The 25,666-nt window shown below is 45.2% G+C and overlaps 1 protein-coding gene across 1 annotated transcript in view; it reads left to right on the forward strand.

Annotated features, from left to right (window-relative positions):
- The window catches only part of LOC146074317 (stabilin-2-like), a 227,452-nt gene that overhangs the window by 85,967 nt on the left and 115,819 nt on the right, over positions 1-25,666 (forward strand). Inside the window, exons 27-30 of the mRNA XM_083182260.1 lie at positions 2,204-2,299; positions 2,927-2,974; positions 5,521-5,657; positions 7,096-7,210. Of these exons, the coding sequence (XP_083038386.1) occupies positions 2,204-2,299; positions 2,927-2,974; positions 5,521-5,657; positions 7,096-7,210 (396 nt within the window). The remainder of the gene's footprint in view (positions 1-2,203; positions 2,300-2,926; positions 2,975-5,520; positions 5,658-7,095; positions 7,211-25,666) is intronic.

Here is a 25,666-nt window from a genome sequence, read left to right on the forward strand (position 1 = left end):
CTATCGCCGGCACCGCCAGCGCAAGGGATCTGGCAAGCGCCGGGGATAGACGAGGCCAGCTCCATCTGTAGAATAAGGCCCAAAGTGTCATGGGACTTAGTCAACTCCCAGCATTGGGACTATTTACACTAGAGAAGAGACGTTTAAGGGGAGACATTGTATAAATATATCAGGGGCTAATATAAGGAACTGTCAAACACCCTTTTTTCTGCTAGACAGGAATCTAGGACGAGAGGGCACGAGTTTAGATTAGAAGAAAAAAAGATTTTGTTCATCTAGAAGAAAAATTTCTTTACGGTCAGAGCAGTCAAACTTTGGAACTCTCTTCCTGGAGAAGTGGTGTCGGCAGACACTATAAATACGTTTAAAATAAGGTTGGATAATATTGGTTAGAAACATCCATGGGTACGAATAAGTAACATAATCTGTCTTTAAAATATCAGAACATACTATACAACAAGGGATAAGCTACTATAAACATAGGTTGAACTAGATGGACGCAAGTCTTTATTCAGCCTCACCTACTATGTAACTAAGTAACTTGTGCAGTCAGTGTGCCTTGGCACCCCATGCTCAGCACCATTAATCATTGTCACATTGGCAGATAGGTGAAGCTGAAGCACTACCCCACTCCCATGCACAAAACCTTTTTAAAATACAGTACATGCCAAACACAGGGGGCCCCTAGCTAGAGGGGGGCCCAGGGATACGTGAGAGGCAGGTACCACAGAAAGAGACTTGTGCACTACCACTCACTGGAGGGGTGCGGGGAGTAATTCAGTATAGAAATCAAAAGCAAAATGTTTCTGTAATGGGCAAAACCATGTGCTCAAAAAATTTGGGATGTGGCTTCACGATCAGGGGGCATGGCCTATGATCATAGGACACAGACGAGGTCCCGCCCCATTTTCACCACTGTGGGGGCATGGCCAGTGCTGTATGAGCTGCTGGCCCAAAAAATCATTTATATTCAAGGAAAGGAAATCCTCAGAACTTAAAAAGCTGGGTTATATACTAAGGAGCTTTATTAGTACTCCAACTGAAACTATTTAACAAACTTAAACTGGTTTATGAGGCCCATTGTTTAGTACAATTTATATGCGATTGTTTCAATAGTGTTTATTATTTTAATATGATTGTTAACAGCTGATAGTAAATTCTGTGATAGTTTTGCCGTATATACAAAGTGCATGGTTGTGAAATGAAATTGATGTAAAAGAAAAAATAATTATTATTATTATCATTATCATTATTATTATTATTGTAATTTTATTTATAAGGCGCCACAAGTGTTTCGCAGCGCCATACAAAAGAACAGTACAGAGAGACAAAACTTTGTATTACATTGAATAAATAACAAAAATAGAGTACAGGTAAAGAGCGCCACAGTTCAATACCCATTACAGCTTAAATATAAGTAGTGAGGACTCAATCAATGTACTATAAGAGGCTTGAGGCCAATGATGGAGATGAGTATGCGGACAAACATGGTGACTGAGTATGGGAGAGCTGTGAGTGAAATGTGAAGAGAAAAGGGATTTGACAACAGGAGGGAAGAGGGCCCTGCTCTGAGGAGCTTACAATCTAGTAATGGTGTAAAAGAGTAGTAGAGTAGTGGTGTCAAAAAGTTTCATGTCCATTATAAGTATCCAATCCTTGTGTTAACTATTTTAAAGCTTTTACGCAAGTCAAGACCTCACCAACAAGTTATGGTCCAATTAAACTTTCTTTATATTGTTCTTTCAAATTGAATTGAGCTGAGCTAAGTTAGCAAAAACTTACCAGCAAGGTGTAGCTTTCATGATACTTACCCGAGTGTTACACATAGCCATAAAATATTTACAGTTGTAAACATGTAATATAGTTGGGATACAGCAATGTAACAGAGGTGAGTATGTACAAAGTAGTGATCAAGCGATTTTTTTAATATACTCTATAATTAGTTTTATAAGCAAAATGATTAGAGATGTTCAGTTGGGAATTATCATGTTCTTTTTGCCAAACTACTTCAAGTTCACAATTACAGTATCTTATTGGCTAACCAAAACACATGACAATCCGATAGCCTAAGAGATGTCGTATTCGAGATCCAAACATAACAAAGTAAATCCGAACTGCCCATCTCTAGAAATAAACATTCAGTACAATAAGATGACGTGCCAGATATTGTGCTTTCCATTGATGAGATTTTTATCTATTTCAGGCAACATGTAAAAAAGTAGCGTCTGGATTCTGGGAGTGTGTTTGCAATGAAGGATATCAAGGAGATGGAAAACTATGTTATGGGAATGTAGGAGACGTAAGTGGTCCCATATCTAGACAAATATATTGAATATAATTGCAATAATAACATTTGTTTTATTTTAATAGTATACACATACACATACACATACACAGGGTGGTTCCTAGAACCTCGAAATCCCTCTTGCATGCTGATCCATTAGTACAGTATACGGTAATTTAAGTTTTAGGCTTAGCTGGTGCGCTCTCCATGCAATGGGGTATGACACCACCTGAATAGGTGGGATGGGGAGTAGAAATATGAACACCAACATTGGATGAATGCCGGTATATCGACATCGGAATCCTGACTGTTCAACGACCCCAATAGAGGGAGCGTGCAGCGTGCCACCAAGCCTGCAGTGTGGTGAGCGCAGCAAGGGGCTTTTTGCGCTTGCCCCTATGTCTGAGTACCGCCATTTCCACCTCGCTGAAAGAAACCAGTGAGGTGGAAACAGCATGTGAAGAGGAGGGCGTTGAGCACTCGGACAGCGAGCTATCAGCACTGCTTGCCATCAGAGGCTCGCCAACGGCAATAAATAAACCTCATAGTTGTTAAATGTAGGCAACATGCAAAGGATGGCACGAAGATACACTGATAGTGAGTTTAATTAGTTTAATTAATTAATAATTTATCCTCTTTCAGGTGGTGGCATCACTCCCAGAAGCCTCTGAGTTTCATAAATGGATAGAGGTAAGTGCTACATATAGCGTTGTGATAAGTCTGTTTTTAGGGCCCGATTCACACCTATTCACAGGGCTGCAAATTTGTATCCCTGCCAATTATCGAAAGACTGTGCATACATACGCTACGCTGTGCGTATGCGTGTGGGTCCCTGTGCGAATGGACCATGCAAAGGTTAGCCTTCACTGGCTGCTCGTAAGGTGATTGACAGGTGCTGCGCATTTGGGGGCATAACAGCGTTTTCTGGGAGTGTTCTGGAACACGCAGGCGTTCCCTGGCTGTTGGGGGAGAGAGCCGCTGACATTAACATCGGCCTCCTTCTCCCCACGGCCTTTGCAGCACTGAGTCTATACTTACTCGGGTGTGGATCATTTGGTCTATATCAAGTTGGTAGACAGTCATCAGGTCAACACTATTAGGTCAACATGCATGATTCTAGGTCGACATGGGTTTAGGTCGACAGGTCATTAGGTCAACACAAGCATTAGGTCGACATGTGCAAGGTCGACAGTTAAAAGGTTGACATGGGTTTTTTCACAGTTTTTTGAGCCGACATGTTGACACAGTCAACATGGACACTGAAACGTAGCACTACGTCCCCTCACATGGCTCACTGCTCTTGGCACACTATTGTATTCTCCCTCCACACCCTAGTGGATGGTAGGGCATGAAATACCGCCTGTCGGCACATCTCAGCTCAAAAAACAGTGAAAAACCCAATTATCGACCTTTTGACTGTCGACCTTGCCCATGTCGGCCTAATGCCTGTATCGATGACCTGTTGACCTAAACTCATGTCGACCTAGAATCATGTCGACCTAAACCCATGTTGACCTTTCAGCATGTCGACCTAATGGTGTCTGACCTTATGACTGTTGACCAACTTGCTGTAGACCAAATTACCGTTTCCCACTTACTCAGAGACCATGGGAAAATCATTCAATGGTTAGTGATTTTCTTCCTGTGTGCACGGCTGCGAACGCATTCGTAGCTGTGCACTGGGGGGAGCTCAGCGGGGATGCGTTTACTTGCTTGCTGGGCTCCGAATAATGAGAGCCCAGCGAGCAGGTCTGAATCAGGCACTTAGAAGCAAAAAAAGTTTTAAAAATAGTGATACACAGCTTAAAATAAATTAATTCATAAAACATCTTTATTTATATTTTCCTTACGTTTCAATTTCTTGGTTAAAAATATTTTTTTTTAAATGCAAATGTGCTATTAAAGTAAAAACAAGAAATTAAAACAAAAAATTAAATAATAATTCCAGAGCAGTTGCACACATTTTTATGGGAGAAATTCATGCGTGTCATCCATGTGATCACAGCAGTGGCGGCTCTTACCCTTGCGGAGGAGCGTGGCTGCCGCGATGCGCCTCCTCTCCACTACTGCCGCCGATGTGCTCCCCGCTGCTGTCGGTCCCCTGCACGGGGCCAGCGCATGCGCAGTAACTTCACACATACTGCGCATGCGCTGGCCCAAGCCTTCATGGGCTGGCTTTGCTGCAGCCCCCCGAGGCTTAATCAAGTTCCTGAGTCCAGCGCGTATTGAGGATCGTCCGCGGTACTGCGCATGCACAGAACTCATTTTTGGGACTGCCCCGCATTTGTGTACAGAGAGGCATCCCGGAGGGAGGGAACACCTCCCAATGGGACTGCCTTGAGTGACTGGCAGGTCAGACTTCTAATAGGAAGTCCTTGCCAGTCATAATGAAGCCAGAGCATTCTCACAGACTGCATCTGGCTTCATAGGCAGAGAACAGTGGCTGATTTTACCTGGAGGGGCTGCAACCCTGCAGCCCATAGGTAAAAGCTGCCACTGGATCACAGTAAACAAGGTCTAGCCATAGCTGACTGTTTGAAAGTTAAATGACAGGTGCCGGGCATTTGGGGGTGGCACCAGAAAACGTAGGCGTCAGCAGTGGCCTCTTTCTCCCCATGGCTATCGTAGCGCTGAGTAAATCTAGACTTACTTAGCGGCTGTGAAGAGGGTAAAAACCATTTAATGGTAAGTGATTGCGAGTGGTGTGCACGGCAGCGAATGTGTTTGGATCATTGCATTAGGGGAGAACCGTGTTGGGGTGACGTTTACCTGATCGCTGGGCATCGAAGGATTGCAGCCCTGAATCAGGCCAAATATCCTCTTCTTCTGTGGTTTTTCACATATCTAGTGGTTTTAAGAACATTGCCCTGTCTATGATGCCAAACTACTGATAATATTTATACAACAGAAATATTACCCCTTGTCTAAAAAACAGATTTATCTTCAATATTGGATTCATACTGCTTTGGAACACTGAACTTCCTATGGAAACTATGATCTACTAAATAAATTAATGAAAGGGCTCTTGTTACTGTCTCTGGCTATCCTCTGGCAATCCTCCTTTGCTTGCACGGCTGGATATATTATTTCTACAAACTATTGAGCTTCTGCCAATTCTTACACTGTCTTCTGACAATGACTGAGTGAAGTCAGCATGCCTTCTCTCTTTCCTTTATAAATCAGGCTAGACAACAAATTACATGACAGTGTGACTTTCTTTCATGTTTCTTTTGCAGGATCCAGACATAAAGTTCTTGATTTCCCAATCTCCCAATATGACTGTGTTAGTCCCCACTCAACGTGCATTTGAGACTATGGAAAAGCTGGACAAGACATACTGGATGAGAAAGGAGAATGTGGCGACATTGCTAAAGTAATCCCTACGTCATAACACTCTCTTTTTATTAGTTGTATTAAACACAGGGTTGCCTACCCTCCCGGAATGGCCGGAAGGGTCCCAGTAATCGGGTCCCCCTCCCGGCCCCCGGAAAGAAGGGCAACCCTCCCGCAAAGCTACCCGGTTCCCGCGACACGGTGCAGTGTACACATTGATTTTGACTACATTGTCTTGCCTGCACAATCTATTTGTCTATTCAATTTCGATGCCGCAGGGCCATGCATCGGGATCGGGCATATGGCTGAAAACCGTTCGATGTCTTTTCGATTTTGATTTCATTTTGACTATATAGTCAAAATCTAAACAAAACCTAACCCTAATAGAACCATGTGTACAGGGAATTACTTACAGTACTTAGGGTGTTAGTCTGGTTCACTCCTTCTGGCAAATTTCTTCTTAGATGGACAAAACCATGTGCACTGCAGGTGGGGTAGATGTTACTTGTATAGAGAGAGATTTGGGTGTAGTTTTCTTCAAAGTAAGATCTATATTGCAGTGTAAAAATAAAGCAGTCAGCATTTTCTCTGCACAGAAACAAAATAACTCACCCAAATCTAATTCTCTCTGCACATTTTACATCTGCCCCCCTGCAGTGCACATGGGTTTTGTCCATCTTAAGAAGGAATTTGCCAGAAGGAGTGAACCAGAATAACCCCCTGAATTTAAACAGTATGGCTTATGTGCCTTAGTAGATACAGTAAGTATAATGTTTGAAGCTATTTCAAACATAAACTACAGTATTGCCAGACAATGGGGCAGATGTACTAATCTGCCTATAACGTTTTGAGAATAACGAGTCCCGCTTCTCCAGCATAACGTGGAGAAGCGGGCAAACGCTATAGGCAGATGTATTAACCCCCCAAAGCCGATAAGGAGAGCCGTTATCCCCAGCGTTAACGGCTCTCCTTATCGGCTCCCTCGCCGCCCCGCACATGCGCAGTCGCCGTCGCCCCCCCTGCCCGGCTTACTGGGCATGCGCGAGATCTCGCTAAAACCGTGAGATCTCCAGCGCAGCCCAAGCCAGACGCAGGGCTAGCGTTGTCCCCATAGTGGGGGATAGGACAACGCTAGCCCTGAGCTGGCGAAGCGGCCGGGGTGAATTAACGCCTTGAAGGCTGTTAATACATCACCCCGGCCGTTAATCCCTGGGGGGGATTGCAGGGACAGCCCCGCCGAGCGTAACTCGGCGGGCTGTCACTAGCGCACGTTAGGTGCGCTAGTAATACATTAGGACAGACGTAATCCCCCCCAGTTAACCAGCGTTAAGTGCATTTTTGCACTTAACGCTGGTTAATACATCTGCCCCATTATCCATTATTTTCCTAACTATAAATAAAAATATTTGTTTCCTAAATGACTGCCATAAGAAAATGTTAACCTGATCACAGTTTAATTTCTTTTTATTTGCTTCCAGGAACCATATATTATCAGGTGTCTACAGATATGATGACATAAAGAACTTGTCTTCAACTGACATGTTGGCCACTTCTCTTAAAAGTAGTTTTCTGCATCTTTCTACAGAAAATGGGGTAAGTTAATGTACATTGTGATAAGTTGTGTGAAGTGGTTAAGGCGGGAGAGGGCGACTTACCGGCACCCCGCTCTGGTCAACGAAATAATGGAAACATGACGACATAGTTTGTGGCAATTAAAATGGTCACAGCTTTATTTCACAAATCCATAATCATAACCAAACACTTTTGCAGGGCAAGGGATAGAAAGGGGAGCGGTGCGCTCTGTTCCTGCTAATGTGGTACCCCTGGGACGTGTCCGTTCCACCGCCATGGGTACGCGACCACGCCCCCTACCAAGTTGGTACCGCCTGGGCCGTGCCAGTCACCACCATGTGACTCACATGAACACGCCCCTTACACGCTATGGGCCGTGCCAGTCACCACCATGTGACTCACGTGAACACGCCCCTTACACGCTATGGGCCGTGCCAGCCACCATCATGTGACTCACGTGAACACGCCCCTTACCATTATGGGATCAGCTACCATCCGCACCTCACCCTACCTGGCACGCAACCCGTATGGCCCCTGCCGTATTAATGCTGGAACCAGGCGTGCGGCCGCCTAATGGTGAGTATGCGAGGCATTCTGTAACTCCCCTACATTTCCTGCCTTGTGCACCGCTCCCTTCCCGCCACACGAGGTTCCCGGCGCGCCGGGTACCGAAGCCCCCACCCTGCCCTAGCAACACCACCTTCCTCCGCAACTTATGCACTTTGCGGCTCCTCACCTGCACTGCATGGGACTCCTCCCACCGGACTGTGACCGTTCCCCACTGGTTGCCCCCCAGTAACCTCATGCCACCCGGATCGTGCAAATGCATCTAAAACCATAATCACCATATGGCCCTTGAAATACATTTAAATGCTGCTGCTATGCTGATCTTCCCAGCAAGACACTCATTTGCCTGCAGCTCCACTCTGCCGCTCCACATTGGTTACAATGGTTCAATGGTTTGGTTCAAAGATGGCGCTGATATTACACCAGTGCACCTCACACACAATGATTCAACATAAAACACTTCTACTTGCATATAGAGCCATCGACCCTACTGCACCAGCCTATATCTCCTCACTTTCCACCAAATATCTCCCATCCACTTTGTCCAGTCTGCCCTGAAAACTCCCTCTCAGGCAAACCTGCCATATTTTGTCTGCTGTTACCAGCTTGTTTAATCACTGTCTACCAGTGTCAGGTGCCACGGACACAGCTGCACTATCTATGAAACCGTCAATAAACAAATAATTAATGAACTTGCCCGCATGTTTTTCCTGCCCAGCTGTTTGCTTCTAATAAACCAGCTGTCCCAGCCTTGTGAACAATGTGGGGGGGGGGGGGGGCGGAATTGTCCTCAATTGGTATCACTCTAGCATCAAAGTATTTCCTCACCCTATCTGGGAAGGTGGGGGCTGCCCATGGGCGCTTGTGGAACTATCTCTCCCAGCATATCTGCTGTCTAGGACACCTTCTAAACAAAAGAAAGGGACAAAATGCCATACATTTGCAGTTTGACCCAGGGAAATTTAACGTGCCTCTGCTCGCACTGTATATACAGTGTAAGCCCGTCCAGTGTGCCCATGTCTTTACCTTAAACCCACCTTCCCCATATCCTTGCATATACCATGTAACCCGCGCTGGGCCAGACGGGCTTCCTTATAAGGACCCTAAAACCCTCCAGGAAGCCCTCTGGTGCAAAAACCCTGACTTCCCCGCCTCGGCTTGCCCTATTTTACTTAACAGGGCATCTGGCCCTGGTGCGGCTAACTTCTTGATCTTAATGTTTAATCGTGCCAATCGCAGCCTTTCCCTCAGCTCCTTGCACTTCTCATCAAGGTCTGTACCTGAGTCGCTATCTCCCGCAATGCTCTGCTTGTTACGGCTGAGCGCCCCTGTGCCTATGCCATCATCTGCGGTGCTCTGCTTGCTATTACTGCACGGCAATGCCCCTGTGCCTACCGCTATGCTCTGTCTGCCCTCTTCAGTAACCTCGGACACGGAAACATTTTTCACATTGCTACCCAGCCAAACCGCACCAATACCTGCATATACATTACAAACATTGCTTATCTCACCAATACCGTGCGTTGCCAATCCGATGCTTCCTTGAACCGCGCTTTTCTGGGCAATGGCCCCAGTCTCCACTGATTGTGTTGGCACCCTGCTGGCCGAGGCATGGGTCAAACTGCTTCCACCTGGCTGTGCTGCCGCCCTGCTGGTCGAGGCATGGGCCAATGTGTCCCCAATTGTTCCGTGGCAAGATCCCCCCGCCCCCCTCTGGCTTGCTCCAACAATGCCTGCATCTGCTCCTCATCGGCAAGACATTCTGGCCCCTGCGCCCTTGGGGTATCAAATCTCTGTGCCCGCTGCCCATTAGCAGGGGTAGTGGGGCTGCAATACTCCCTCCGGGGGAGGGAAACAAAATGGGCCGAGTGGGCGAAATTACCCTGGCTCCCGCCCCCCGCCGCTGGCACCTGGCAATCCTCCCGGCCCCCCCTACGACTTGGGGTGAAATTGGGCTGCCGAGCAGGGCTATTGTAGCTCTGGGTTTCCGCCAGGAAGACCCACTTTCCCCGCACCCCTGGAGACCCTGATGTGCTCTCCCTGCTCCCCCTCCCCCCTGTGTCCCGGCATACCTCCCTGCACCCCTTCCGGCGTGTCCAATTGGGCCTGGTGCATAAAAACACTGCCCTGGCCCTCCACCCCTGATTCGTGCCCCTCTGATCCCGCGGCCTCAGGAATCACCTCCCCCCTCAAACGCTTGCCTTCACCCTGTAGCAATGCCCCGTCTGACCTGGCCGGAATTTCCCTTCTGTGTCCCCGTGCTGCTGCTTGTGCTGCTGCTGGCCAGATGCTTGAGAAACCTTGCTGAACCGACTTGCTCTGCACTTCTTTCCTCAGACCACTAGATGGCGCCCGCGAGCTTCTTCTCCCCTGTATGTGTTGCCTTCCTCGATCATCCCCCCTCTGAAACGTGCTGGCTTACTCCTGCTTCCATCCGAACGATTTACTGGCTTTTTACCTCTCTCCATGCTGCTCCCTGAGATGGCCTGCGACTGCTGGAATGTGAGGAATGTTAGGTATGAAGCCGGTACTGCTGGATGTGCAGCTGGGAAAGCACTATCCTCCTTGAATGTGCACTCAGCTGGGACTGCTACAGGCCTTCTTGGAATGCAGTAACTGCTCCCTGCTGATTCCTTTGTTCTGCTGGATATAAGTGTTGGAGCTGCTGAAGATGTGTCTCTGTCCTAGCTGGGTGATGAGTGAGCTCAGCACCCTTGCTCTCTGCTTTTGTTCCTGCTGCTGCTCACTCCCCCCTCAATTAAACCTGTCCCTTCTCACTGGCCCTCCTCGTGGCTAGGTGACAAGAAGGGGACCGGCTACCCTGGCTGCTGCCTCCCCCCCCATCCCCCCGAACCCAGGTTTCCCGCCGTTGACCTGCAGGGTGCCTAGCGCCCCACCCCCTTATCCTGCTCCGGGGGCCATTTTGGCCCCCTGCGCTCCCTGAAGCAAGAACCGAGCAACTGATTTTGTGGAATGAAGTCAGGATCCCGGCAGTAAAAATCACAAAAACGAGAATTCTGATGCTCTGAATGGCGATAAATCCATGAATTGAGTATGAGGGTTTGAGTTGAGGTTAGTCTGCAGGGGGAAAGGGGGATGGGTTAGGGATAAAATACTTACCCAGAAGCCTTTTGCATTTTCATCATTAGGATTCGACTGTTGGTCTTCTGACTGCCAGCATCCCAACTTCCGGGATTTCAGACATGTATTCCATTCACTACTAATACTCCTTTTATACTAAAGGTCCAGTTCACTGAGCCGATTTGGTCCGGTTCTGATTAATCGGGCCGTCAAATTGTCCGAAATCGGGTCAGTTTGATGTCCCCTCAGGTCCAATGCACCGTCCCGTGCATATCGAACAGAAGTCGATAGTCAGACCTGCTGGCCATCTGAATACCCAAACTGGGATCTCCCTCACCAAATTGTAATGGATTGCATGCATCCCTACTGCCCGGGCAGCTCACCGGGTACTGGGTGGCCATCAGGTGTTTTAAATAGTCCCTGGCCACGACATCCTTGTGGAACACAAAATATGCATTCCGGAAGTCTATCTTGGATTCTGGCTTGAATAGATAGCTGACTGATAGTATGTTTATATCCACTCGCAGCTTCTGGGTAATTTTAATACATGAATACTATATTGGATAATAATACTTGAAATGGAATAAATTTGTCCCATTACAAAAATTAAAAAATAATAGCATCTCACAGATATATATAAAAGTCTCAAATATATATGGACAAAAGATATAGTAAGTTTAAAAATATTTGTATTAAAAACAATTGTAACGAATTAAAAAGTCATACCAGATAATACACTTTAAATAGCGAAAGAAACCATTTTACTTCCAACTCATGGTTTAAACCATGCGGTACAAGTGAATTTAAATCAAAAGTCCAAAGCATCTCTGTTTTGGCTAGGACTTTGTCAGCCAAAAGGGTCTCTCTAGATATTTCTCCAACATCTTCTAGAGCCATATTAAGCAACGCAGGTTTGTATAATTTGTTTAAAAATTTAGATTTCATTGAAGCAACACACTCATTAAAAAATTGTCATTTCGGGATGTTGGAGATCCATCTATTGAGATGGTTGCTACTTGGCTCGATGTAAGTGTTGGTGTAAATCAATGGTTTGGTATAGACCAGGGCTGGGCAACACCGGCCCTCCAGATGTTAATGAACTACACATCCCAGGATGCTTTGCATTAGTTTTGCTATGTGGCCATGCTGAAACTGATGCAAGGCATGCTGGGATGTGTAGTTCATTAACATCTGGAGGGCCGGTGTTGCCCAGCCCTGGTATAGACAGATGTTTCTAATTTTCCATCTTAAATCATTATTTTTAAATCTAAAAAATGGAAATCTACCTTACTGACTGTAAAGGTGATTTTAATATTTAATGTATTTGAATTTAGATAATCCATAAACAAACTCAGAGCTTCGTCATCACCATTCCATATAAACACCACATCATCTATGTAGCGCCACCAATGTACCAGGTTTGCACTCCAGCTCTGCTCAGACCAGACCATGGCATCCTCCCATCTGGCCATGAAGATGTTTGTATAGCTGGGTGCAAACCTGGTACCCATCGCTGTACTATTTTCTTGGTAATTTCTTCTCGAAATTAAAATAATTGTTAAGTAATATCATTTTGATTCCTTACAGGATTAGGTTCTGCAGATCACATTGCATATTCGTTCCTTCTAGTGTCTTTCTGGTTGCTTCCAGTCCATCACTATGTTTAATGATGGTATACAGACTTGTCACATCAGCTGTTACTAGCTGATATGAACTTTCCCAGGTTGCAATTTGTTTAGAACATCTTTAGTGTCCTTTAAATGACCTATTCTGAAGGTCAAGGGGTTTTAAGGTGGTGATCGATGAAGAATGATAGATTCACAATAATGCCTTTTGTGCCAGCAATAATAGGGCAACGGGACACTTGTGGATTTTAGGGAGTAGATACAATACTGGAATGGAATAATTATCATTTAGAGGAAAATCTTTCTCTTTTGTTATTTTTTCTAATTCGACATGTTTATGTATCAGAGTTTTTAATTTAGTGAAAGGATAATTACGTAATTTTTTATAAGTTCCTCCATTTTTAAGTTAAGTTTAAGACTATGCCATGTACATAGTCCTATTCAAAATGACTACCCCCTCCCCTTTGTCTGCTGACTTTATAAAAATATTTTCATTCTTAGTGATTCAACTGCTTCCCCCTCATTTTTACTAAGGTTATGTCTGAGAGTTGGGAGGTTACTTTTCAGCTCATTTAACTCCTCATTACTAACTTTATGTCACGATCCGAGCTGTCAGACAGACTTTCTTACCGGCTAAGTGCCTCCGCAGGTTCAGCTTGCGGTCCAGACGTCACCTCTGCCGGCGTCCTGTCTGCCGTGCGCCATCATCGCTGCCATCCTCCAGTCTGCTCAGCGCTGCTGAGTCCGCGGCTGCGCGGCGCACCGCTCTCCTTGTCCCCAGTGACAGTACCCAGTGCACGGCAATCCATCCGTCCGCCGCCATTGCTCCCAGTATCCAGCATGGTGTGCGCAAACATACTTTCCCGCCATAGCCTGACATGGGGGCTGCCATGTTTTCCCAGTCACATGTCATTCCCGTCCAATCCTGTGTGATCTGATCTCCCAGTCATACCTGCCCGGCCAATCCTGGCCACCCAGTGGGTATAAGTATGCTGGGAGCTCTCAGATCAAGGCTAGTGCTTCAGTTGTCTCCTGTATATGGTCAGCTGTCCTTGTCTCCGTGCAAGTGTATTTCTCCGCTGGTGTTGTCTCCCATTCTGCAGAGCGTTCCAGGTTATTCCATCTCCTGTCGACATCCAGGTTATTCCATCACCTGTGAGCCTGCCTCGTCAGCCCAGCGATCCAGCCTAGCTCCAGGACTCTGGTCCTCCGATGCTCCTGCATCATCCATCTCCGATGTTCCACCATCGATAGTCCGTTACTCCGGACCCACAGTCAAGCTTCCGTCCGTCATTCCGGACCCACAGTCAAGCTTCTTCTTCCGTCCGTCATTCCGGACCCACAGTCTCCATCTCCGATATCCATCCGATGTTCCACCATCGATTCCACAATTCATCATCCCTGTAAAGTATTGCAATCTGCATGAACTGTCATTACTCCTGCATACTTTACTGTCTGTACCATTACAACCTTCTGCATAATAAACCTGGTTGTATTTTTACCTCTGACTACTCATTGGCTCTGGGTGCACTGTCGCGCAGTTCATGCGCAGGGGTCCTCTCCAACCTCCCCGGTTCAGGTACCGGTCCAGGTCCCCACCAGAGGTCTCAGTCTTGTCGACTGAGTCCCCTGGTGTGACAGTAAGCACTAGCCAAATGGATCCAGCCGCACACCAAGCTTCTCCACCCAGCCCTGTACAGCAACTGGCTGTTCGCTTGGATCAGCAAGAGGCTGCGCAGAGCCAAGTGATTCATTGCCTGCAAGATCTGTCTTCCCGGCTGGATAAGTTACAGACCACTCTCAGTGGCCCTGAGCCTGTCAGAGAACTTCCAAGTCCCGTTCATCCTCCTGTAATGGCTGCTGCACCTCGCCTTCATCTGTCTGTCCCCACCAAGTATGATGGGAACCCCAAGACCTGTCGAGGCTTTCTCAATCAGTGTGAGATTCACTTCGAGCTGCAACCCAGCAACTTCCCTACTGAAAGGGTCAAGATCGCCTACATCATCTCCCTCCTGTGTGGAGCGGCACTAGAGTGGGCGTCTCCCTTATGGGAAAGATCTGATGCCATCCTGTCCAATTACAAGGACTTCGTGTCAACATTCCGGCGTATCTTCGATGAGCCTGGACGATCAGCATCTGCCTCCACTGAACTCCTCCGTCTCAGACAGGGATCCCGCTCCGTCGGGCAATATCTGGTCCAGTTCCAGATTCTGGCGTCTGAACTCTCCTGGTGTGATGGGGCCTTATACGCAGCTTTCTGGCATGGCCTATCCGATCGTATCAAGGATGAACTTGCTACAAGAGACTTACCCTCAGGTCTAAGTGACCTTATTTCATTGTGTGTTAAAGTAGACCTACGCTTCCGAGAAAGGGCTATAGAACGTCACAAGAGCGCTCCAGTTAAAGTGCCAACTCCTCCGCCTTCTTTACCCACTGCTCCTGCGGTCCACTCCAAAGAAGAACCAATGGAGATAAACCGTTTCCGCTTGTCTCCAGGAGAACGTCGACGTCGACGGTTGGCACAGCTCTGTCTGTATTGTGCCGATCCTGCACATCAAATTTCTGCATGCCCAAAGCGTCAGGAAAACTCCTCCTCCTAGCCCGTCAAGGAGAGGGTAGGCTAGGAGTAATTAAGTCCTCTCCATCAGCAACCGATTGTGTCCTTCCAGTTTCTCTACAAGTTGGTCAGCATTTCAAGACTGTCTCCGCGCTTCTTGATTCCGGTGCCGCTGGCAACTTTGTTACTGCAGAACTGGTCCGCAAGTGGGGGTTGCCCACTGAAAGTCTTTCCAAGACTGTCTTCCTTACTGCTGTGGATGGCAGTAGGATTCCTGATGCGACAGTCTCCCGCAGAACTTTGCCACTTACAGTCAAAGTGGGAGTCCTGCACACTGAACTTTTGTCCTTCCTGGTGTTACCCCGAGCCACTCATGCTCTGGTTCTGGGTTTACCCTGGCTCCGTCTTCACAATCCTCGTCTTGATTGGAAGACATCTGAAATCCTTTCCTGGGATCCCTCCTGCTCCGGTACCTGTCTCCAAAAGGTACTCCCAGCTCGTCATTCTTCAGCCGATGCAGCAGACCTTCCGCCTCTTCCCTACCAAGAGTACTCAGATGTATTCAGCAAGTCTGGCGCTGATGTCCTACCTCCTCACAGACCGTGGGATTGCCCTATCGAACTTATCCCAGGCAAAGAACCACCCAGAGGTAGAACTTATCCTCTCTCTCTTCCAGAGACTCAAGCCATGACCAGTTACATCAAGGAAAATCTGGCAAAGGGATTCATCCGTCCTTCGACTTCTCCTGCTGGCGCAGGATTCTTCTTCGTCAAAAAGAAGGATGGAGGCTTACGTCCCTGCATTGATTATCGCGGCCTCAATGACATTACAGTAAAGAACCGATATCCGCTGCCTCTCATCACCGAGCTGTTTGACCGTGTCAGCGGTGCAACCATCTTTACAAAACTCGATCTGAGAGGTGCATATAATCTCATCCGCATACGAGAGGGCGACGAGTGGAAGACGGCGTTTAATACCAGAGACGGCCACTATGAGTACCTCGTCATGCCCTTTGGGCTCAGTAATGCCCCAGCCGTGTTCCAGCACTATGTCAATGAGATCTTTCGGGACATTCTTTACAGTCATGTAGTTGTATATCTCGATGACATTTTAATCTACGCCAATAACATCACAGAACATCGTTATTGGGTCAAAGAGGTTCTGTCCCGGCTGCGAGCTAATCATCTCTACTGTAAACTGGAGAAATGTGTCTTCGAGGTGAAGTCTATACCCTTCCTAGGGTACATTGTCTCCGGTTCCGGTCTTCAAATGGATCCAGGAAAACTGCAGGCCATCCAAGATTGGCCAATTCCCTCTTCGCTGAAAGGTATTCAACGTTTCCTGGGTTTTGCCAATTATTACAGAAAATTCATTCGTAACTTCTCTTCTATTGTGGCTCCCATCACTGCCTTGACTAAAAAGGGGTCTAATCCAGCGAAGTGGCCGGCAGAAGCCATCGAAGCCTTCCATCTGTTGAAACAGAGGTTCACTTCTGCCCCTGTTTTAAGACAACCTGATACTACCTTGCCCTTTATTCTCGAGGTTGATGCCTCCTCAGTGGGTGTTGGGGCAGTCCTCTCGCAGAAAGCGCCCGATGGTCGTCTTCATCCCTGTGGGTTTTACTCCCGTAAATTCCTGCCTGCAGAGCGTAACTATGCCATCGGTGACCAAGAGCTTCTCGCCATCAAGTTGGCATTAGAAGAGTGGAGATATCTTCTAGAGGGCGCTGTTCATGAGATCACAATTATCACAGACCACAAGAATCTTCTGTATCTCAAGTCTGCTCAATGTTTAAATCCCCGTCAAGCCAGATGGACACTTTTCTTTTCCAGGTTCCGGTTCAAGCTGTCGTTCTGTCCAGGGACACAAAACCGAAAAGCTGATGCCCTTTCCCGCTCATGGGAGCAAGAAAGTGAGTCTAAGTCCACACATCAACACTTCATTATTGATCCAGTGGCATTCTCCGCAACGAGAGTTTCAAATCTCACGCCCCCTACAGGGAAAAGATATGTAAAGCCAGCTCTAAGAAAGAAGTTGCTCTGTTGGGCGCATTCTTCAAAATTCGCTGGCCATGCAGGCATTCAGAAAACTTACGAGTTTATCACCAGGTCCTACTGGTGGCCGTCCCTCAAACAGGATGTACAGGACTTTGTTTCCGCTTGTGCTAAATGTGCTCAGCACAAGACCAGTCGTCAGTCTCCTCCTGGGCAATTGATGCCACTGTCAGTGCCACATCGTCCTTGGACGCATATTTCTATGGACTTCGTAACTGATCTTCCAGAGTCTGACAAGTTCACCACCATCTGGGTGATTGTTGATCGGTTCACCAAGATGGCTCACTTCGTTCCCCTCACCGGTCTTCCGTCAGCTTCCAAGCTGTCCCAGCTCTTCATCAAAGAGATATTCAAGCTTCATGGACTGCCTCTCGAAATTATCTCCGATAGAGGAGTCCAATTCGTAGCCAAATTCTGGCGAAGCCTGTGCTCCCTGCTTCAAATCAAACTAAAGTTTTCCACAGCCTACCACCCTCAAACCAATGGCCAAACGGAGAGGGTGAATCAGGACCTTGAAGCATTTCTCCGCACATATGTCTCTTCTTCCCAAGATGACTGGGCTCAACTTCTTCCATGGGCAGAGTTCTGCCATAATAACCAATATCATTCTTCATCTAATGTCACTCCATTCCTTGCCAATTATGGGTTTCATCCTCGAGTTCCTGACTTCACTCTGCAACCTGTGTCCTCTGTTCCAGCGGTCGACACGACCATCCGGCAATTCGTCAAATCCTGGAAGCTCATTCGTTCTTCACTTCTGAAGGCTTCAAGCAGGTACAAAAAATTTGCCGACAGGAAACGCAGAGCTGTGCCAGCCCTCCGTCCAGGAGATCGTGTCTGGTTGTCAACTAAGAATCTTCGATTGAGAGTGCCATCGATGAAGTTCGCTCCCCGATATATTGGTCCTTTCCCAGTTGAGCGAGTCGTCAATCCTGTAGCTTACAAGCTCAAGTTGCCGCCCTATTTGAAAGTGCCAGCTACATTCCACATTTCGCTGCTCAAGCCGCTGGTTCTGAATCGCTTTCATTCCAAGCTCCCCAAGGCTCCTAAGGTTTGCACCCAGCGTGGAACAGAATATGAGGTCAGTAAGATCTTGGACTCTCGCATCCGATATGGTCGTCTGCAATATCTGATCGATTGGAAGGGCTACGGCCCCGAAGAACGATCATGGACCAATGCCATCGATGTCCATGCTCCCAGACTCATCCGGGCGTTCCATTCCAAGTTTCCCCGCAAGCCTAAAAGGTGTCCTGGGGCCACCCTTAAAGGGGGGGGTGCTGTCACGATCCGAGCTGTCAGACAGACTTTCTTACCGGCTAAGTGCCTCCGCAGGTTCAGCTTGCGGTCCAGACGTCACCTCTGCCGGCGTCCTGTCTGCCGTGCGCCATCATCGCTGCCATCCTCCAGTCTGCTCAGCGCTGCTGAGTCCGCGGCTGCGCGGCGCACCGCTCTCCTTGTCCCCAGTGACAGTACCCAGTGCACGGCAATCCATCCGTCCGCCGCCATTGCTCCCAGTATCCAGCATGGTGTGCGCAAACATACTTTCCCGCCATAGCCTGACATGGGGGCTGCCATGTTTTCCCAGTCACATGTCATTCCCGTCCAATCCTGTGTGATCTGATCTCCCAGTCATACCTGCCCGGCCAATCCTGGCCACCCAGTGGGTATAAGTATGCTGGGAGCTCTCAGATCAAGGCTAGTGCTTCAGTTGTCTCCTGTATATGGTCAGCTGTCCTTGTCTCCGTGCAAGTGTATTTCTCCGCTGGTGTTGTCTCCCATTCTGCAGAGCGTTCCAGGTTATTCCATCTCCTGTCGACATCCAGGTTATTCCATCACCTGTGAGCCTGCCTCGTCAGCCCAGCGATCCAGCCTAGCTCCAGGACTCTGGTCCTCCGATGCTCCTGCATCATCCATCTCCGATGTTCCACCATCGATAGTCCGTTACTCCGGACCCACAGTCAAGCTTCCGTCCGTCATTCCGGACCCACAGTCAAGCTTCTTCTTCCGTCCGTCATTCCGGACCCACAGTCTCCATCTCCGATATCCATCCGATGTTCCACCATCGATTCCACAATTCATCATCCCTGTAAAGTATTGCAATCTGCATGAACTGTCATTACTCCTGCATACTTTACTGTCTGTACCATTACAACCTTCTGCATAATAAACCTGGTTGTATTTTTACCTCTGACTACTCATTGGCTCTGGGTGCACTGTCGCGCAGTTCATGCGCAGGGGTCCTCTCCAACCTCCCCGGTTCAGGTACCGGTCCAGGTCCCCACCAGAGGTCTCAGTCTTGTCGACTGAGTCCCCTGGTGTGACACTTTATGGAAACTTTCCACAAAACAACCCTTTGTAGTGATGTTCACAGTTTCCTGTCTAGTGTCAAAAAGATTTTTTAAAGATAATTTACAAATACATTTATTAACATTGATGAAAAGATCTAAAAAATGTATGTGGTTGCTTGGAGAGAATTTTAACCCTTTTTGAAGAACCGATATTTCTTCTGGGGTTAATGTACAGTATGATCCCTTTAGTTGAACATATTCGTGGATGTTCTTTCTGAACTATCTGAATGGTCAATGGGTACATGGATGTTTGTTTTATTATGTCTCAACCTTTTACATATACCTCCTCTCTTTCCTCTTTTGGTTTTACTAAGGGTCAGAATTCCTGTTTGTTGGTGTTCTGGATATAACCTATAACTTTTTCTACTTTCCCAAGTCCTAAATGGTGGGTTGAGGCATGGGTACCCTTGCTTTCTTGAATTCTGTCTCCATTGCGGAGAAATTGGAATATCTCTTTGGGAATAACTGGAGTTGTAATCTGTATTTTGTTTGAGAATTTCACTCTATGTCTGTCGAGCTTGTTATTTTTGTCGAGCTTTGTTGTTTTCTCGACGAGAGATTGTTTTTTTTTATGAGATCGCCTATTCATTGTCTAATTTTCTCGACTTGTCAAGCAGAGCTCGCCTGATTTGGTTTTCGGTTTGCTCGACTGTCAAGTTGAACATTTCTTAACTTGTCGAGTTATTTTGGGTAAAATCTGTCAAGATAATTCCTGCATCCTATTCAATGTCAAAGAGTACACTGACCTCGACTGTTTGAAATCACTCTTCCCTCAAATTTAACTCGACAATTCTTTCTGTCGTGACAAGGGAGTTTCTCTTGTTGCATGTCCACAAATTGTGTTAAGTGTATATTGCTGCATGTTTATATGGTATACTTTATTACATTATTCCATTGTCAGCATCAGTTTTCAGCTTGTATTATTATGCATTTGTTTAAATTATTCCATTTGCCATATAAAAATTATTCACTTTTTTCTGCTCACCTTTCATGTTCACTGTGTTGGATTTTGCCCATTGAAAGTCTTCTGTATACATGTCTATTTGTGTCTACTTCTGGTTTGACCAAACACCTATGTTTAGGTCCCTTGTATCCATGCTGCGGCAGAATTACCCAGAATTCAATGTGTGTTGTTGCCATTCTTTTGTTTACTTATCCCACAATGCACTCTGTTTACCTCAGAGCTCTCACTCCTGTACTGAGACTTCAGGGAGATACCAGCATTGTGCAGTCTGCTGATTTCGAAATGGTTTTTATAGGGAAATGTGTGTTTTTAACAAGATATCTACTTTCATATCATGGACTACAAAAATGGAGCCTATCTCTGACACAATTGCCACTTTCCTCTTTGGACTTCTTGTGGTCAGATGTCATCATCAACAATAGGGGAGAACTCGACTTGTCGAGTAGAGGAGAACTCGACTTGTCGAGTAGGGGAGAACTCGACTTGTCGAGCTAAATTTTCACATCAAGCAAAATGAGAAAAACAAATGCTCGACAATTTGGACTGTTAGTGGTGGGATTGAAATTACAGTTTGAATATGCGAGAACTCGACTTGTCAAGCTAAATTTTCATGTCGAGCAAAATGAGAAAAACAAATGCTCGACAATTTGGACTGTTACTGGTGGGATTGAATACCCCCCTATGTGGCTGGATTCGAATTTCTAAGTGGTTTTCTCCTTGAGACTGGATGTTCTATCTGCCTATTGTTGTTCAAAATGATTCAGACGAGGACCTGGAGGTCCAGGTCTCCCGGAATTAGCCTTGTCCCTACCAAGGTTTTGGCAGTCAGATCTCTCTGAATTCTTTTTCTGTTTTTTAGCCATAAGCTTTTCCTCATTAAGTGTAATTTTTGATCATATTCTCTCTTCATATTCTTTATATTCTAACTGATCTTTAAAAGGATCAAGGAATGTTTCCAATTTTTTTAAACTGAGTATTTAGTTCATCAACTTCTTCTTTTCTCTCCTGTACAATTAGTAATCAGAGGCATTAGTAAATTTAAGCTTTTTTTTATTTGAAGACCCTTAGGACTAATCTAGGGATACAATCTCCCACAAAAGACTATTCTCTTTTAGGAGAATGCCTTCAAGATTAGACATGACATTTCTAAGTGTCGTCATCTACCTCCACATTTTCCATATTGGAAGATGAAAATACATTATTGATGAGGTTTTGACGGTAGGACTGGTGCAAAAACATGAATGCAGAATACAACAAATTAACAGTGTAGCAAACAAAAAATGAACAATTGGAAAAGTCCCAAGGCGCACTCAAAGTCCCTGCATTGCTTTGCCTAGTTCTGGGGTAGCCAACTCCAGTCCTCGAGAGCTACCAACTGTTAATGTTTTCCAGATCTCCTCACAGAATCACAAGTGAAGTAATTAGCTCCACCTGTGGATCTTTTAAAATGTGTCAGTGAGTATTGAGTGCACCTGTGCAGCAGCTAGGTCGTCTGGAAAATGTGAACTGTTGGTAGCTCTCGAGGACTGGAGTTGGCTACCACTGGCCTAGGTCATACAATGCTGTTAAGACAGTCAGGTTGCCGCCATGGTTAATACAAGGATCGGCCTGGGTAGACTTCAGTATAAAAGGGTGTTCTAAGGTAACTTAACCCAGGTTATTTTTGATGGAGCTCATATTTCAAAGAGCTCATTTTCACATAACCTGGAAATAGTTTCCTGGTCATGAAGTGTGTGCAATGGGAGTCCATTCATTTTTCAGACTATATTTACCATTATGATTATTTTAATGTGTATAGTTTATTTTTGTTAAAGTTAATTATGGTCGGCTTTGGCAGTTACTTTCCTGGTTAATCATAGTTACTTAAGTGCAGGATTTAGTTTACAATGCTGTTCTAAACACTTTAAATATGATTTTTGTATTTATTTACATGATTTATACTAATTACTATGCAAATTAAATATGAAGTATTATATATTCTAGAATACAAGTTTTATTATCCCAGAACCCACCTATTGAGTGCAGATACTTATTCCTATTTTTTTTCCGCTATTAGTCCATGCCCCATTAAGTACTTAGTGCCAGACCAGCTCTCTATGGCCCTCAGCAACGATATTGATATTGTATATTTTACGAATATCTATTTCTCAAAATTCCTTTATTAGAATTTGTTAATGTTGTTTTTTATATGAATTATTGTGACTTGCGCAGTATATGGCACATTGCTCGGTTTCAAACATTAACTTTACCACAATGGCCTTAAAGTTTTAGGGGCTACTTCAAATACCTAGAAGCCACCGGCTCCCGCCACCGACTGCATGTTAACTGAAGGCGGATTCTCTGTGCACCATATGGTGGTGAAAACAGAATTTGCCTCCTGTAAGGTGCAACACAGGCTGTCAATGGTACAGTAGCTTGCAGCTAATCAGCCCTAAGTGAAAAATAATCTTTGTTATTTACCGTTATGTTATGTACCAACTGTTATGCATTTGTGTATAAATACAGTACGTAGTATCGATAACAACACTACTTTAATGATGAGGCTTAGACTGTTTCATTTGCATTTCAGTGAATGGGGGGTAAGGGGAAAGGGGATATTTCGGGTCCGCACACACCTATTTGCAATTTGATAGGTATTCCTATTGTTGGATTCTTCGCCTTGGTTGTGTGTTTAGGCGATGGGTGCCATCCAGGCAATATGATAAACATGGGAGAGAAAAAAGAGAGAAAAAGGAATTGCGCTGTGGATGCACACCAAAAGATTTGTCTGTATTTGGAGACAGGTACAGTAGTAAGCCTCAAATATAGAAGAAAGGATTCTTTTTTAAAATATAACTTTTATTAGTATTGGTTTTTAAGGAGAAGAGAGACCCACAACCTGTGCCGATTTTTTAATATATAGAATCTCACAGGGTGGTCTCCTTCTGAGACTTGTAAAAATTAAAAATGGACTTTAGACGTACATACATATAACATACAAGTGACGTGCTTATTGCACAAAAGATAGAAAAAGTGATTATAATAGGGATAAAAGGTTTCCCTTGGGCCGGCTACAAATTATGCTGTAATTAGGTACTGTAGTGTATCTGGTGGGTTTAATTCCCAGTCCAGGAGATATTTTTATCTCTCAGGGTGCTTTTCCTTGGAGGGAATATTAATTTCCACTCTGGAGGGATTTATTGTGTATATTTTTCGGCATTTTATCTCATCTTGCGGGTTTTAATTCCCACTTTGAAGGAGTTTGTTGCCTATGGGTGTCTGCCTCTGGGGTTTTAGATTCCCACTCTGGAGGGATTTATGACATGTATATATGTATCTGGGTTTAATTCCCAGTCTGGGAGGTGTTCTGTCTTTGTCTGCCTCTGGGGTTTTAAATTCCCACTCTGGAGGGATTACTGACTTGTATACATGCGTCTGGGTTTAATTCCCAGTCCAGGAGGTGTTCTGTCTCTCAGGGTCCCTTTAATTGGGGGGGTTCTAGTTCCCACTTTGACAGGATTTATTACCTCGGGATATCAGCACTTATTGTCGTCTTGTGGGTTTTAATTCCCACTTTGAGTGAATTGATGGTGAATAAGTCTCAGCATTTGGGATTTTAATTCCCATTCCATAGAGGTTGTATATATGGATATCAACACCTCATATCCTTATTAGGGTTTTAAATCCCAATCTTAAGGGATTTATTCTGTACATATATCGGCACTTTTTATTGTCTCATTTGAATTGGTCAGTATATACTGTGTGAATATTTTAGCTCTCTCTCACAGAACTACAAATATTGCTTCTAGTTTTCTTTGTTGATATTCAGTACATAAGCCACCTTTTCCTGTGCATACATAAGCACCTTTTATTGTCTCATTTCGGATGGTTAGTATAGGCTGTGTAGTTATGTGCACCTTCTATGGGCTTATTTTGTGAATATTTTGGCCCTCTCTCACAGAGCTGCAAAATATTATTAATAGGATGCTTTTACAGTTTTTTATATTCAGTACATAAGCCACCTTATGTATCAGTGCCGTCTGGCAGATGATTATTGAGGATGCATTTATGATTGGGGTGAATCTGTTATTCGGTAACCCATGTAATCCTCTTTTAATAGATACTGGTGTATTGCCTAAATACAGTCCGTTAAGACAGGGTTAATTATTATGAATGGCAGATGATTTACATTTGCATCAAAATTGAGCTCAATAAAGTTAGGTGCGGCTTCCCTGTATAGTACTCAGCATCTCTGAATATTTGGTCAGCCAGGATAAGGTTATGTGCACCTTCTATGGGCTTATTTTGTGAATATTTTGGCTCTCTCTCACAGAGCTGCAAAATATTATTAATAGGGTGCTTTTACAGATTTTTATATTCAGTACATAAGCCACCTTTAGATCCTGGCGTATTGCCTAAACATAGTCCGTTAGGACAGGGTTAATTATTATGAATGGCAGATGATTCACATTTGCATCAAAATTGAGCTCAATAAAGTTAGGTGCGGCTTCCCTGTATGGTACTAAGCATCTCTGAATATTTGGTCAGCCGGGATAGGATTAAAAAACTGTGCCAGTCTGTCACCGAATTAATGAGATAGAGTGCTGATAAGTTACAAGTAATGTTATAGCTAGTTTCCCTACATAGGGTTAGGTATCCACAGAACACCTTCACTGACTTAAGTATCTACAAGTACATTTTTACAGCATCATTGTTTCATTGTATCAACATTTGAATATGATTGGAAACATTTGTAGCCAGCCAAAGGCTAACATGTGTTTCACAAGCTTTGCTTCCTCAGAGCCACAAACTGAGTGTCTCCTGCGTGTCATATTTATTGATTAAGGTTAGCCAATCATTTGGCTTTCCAATTCTCACGTGATATCATTGTCCAATAGGCTTTATATTGTCTGCCCTTACTGGGGATGTGATTTCCGCCCTGTCTTTGCGGCGTGCTAACCACGTGCCCAGTGTGTGATGTCATCCTCTGGTCACATGGTGTTTTCACGCCAATCGCGGCTTGTTTTAGCCGCAACCCGGAAGTTCGGGTTTTTTATTACTAGCCCCAGACTCTGTATGTTTTATAGTGTTCCGTTTTATTTTTGATTTTCTTGAATTTTATCTTTCAGTTTCATATGGTTCTTTTGTACAGTTGTGGGGGCGTCTTATCTTCTATTCCTGGGTAACATTATGATTATTTTAATGTGTATAGTTTAAATTTGTTAAAGTTAATTATGGTCGGCTTTGGTAGTTACTTTCCTGGTTAATCATAGTTACTTAAGTGCAGGATTTAGTTTACAAT

The sequence above is a fragment of the Crinia signifera genome, chromosome 4, assembly GCF_055691185.1.
Source record: "Crinia signifera chromosome 4, ASM5569118v1, whole genome shotgun sequence".
Classification (NCBI taxonomy): domain Eukaryota; kingdom Metazoa; phylum Chordata; class Amphibia; order Anura; family Myobatrachidae; genus Crinia; species Crinia signifera.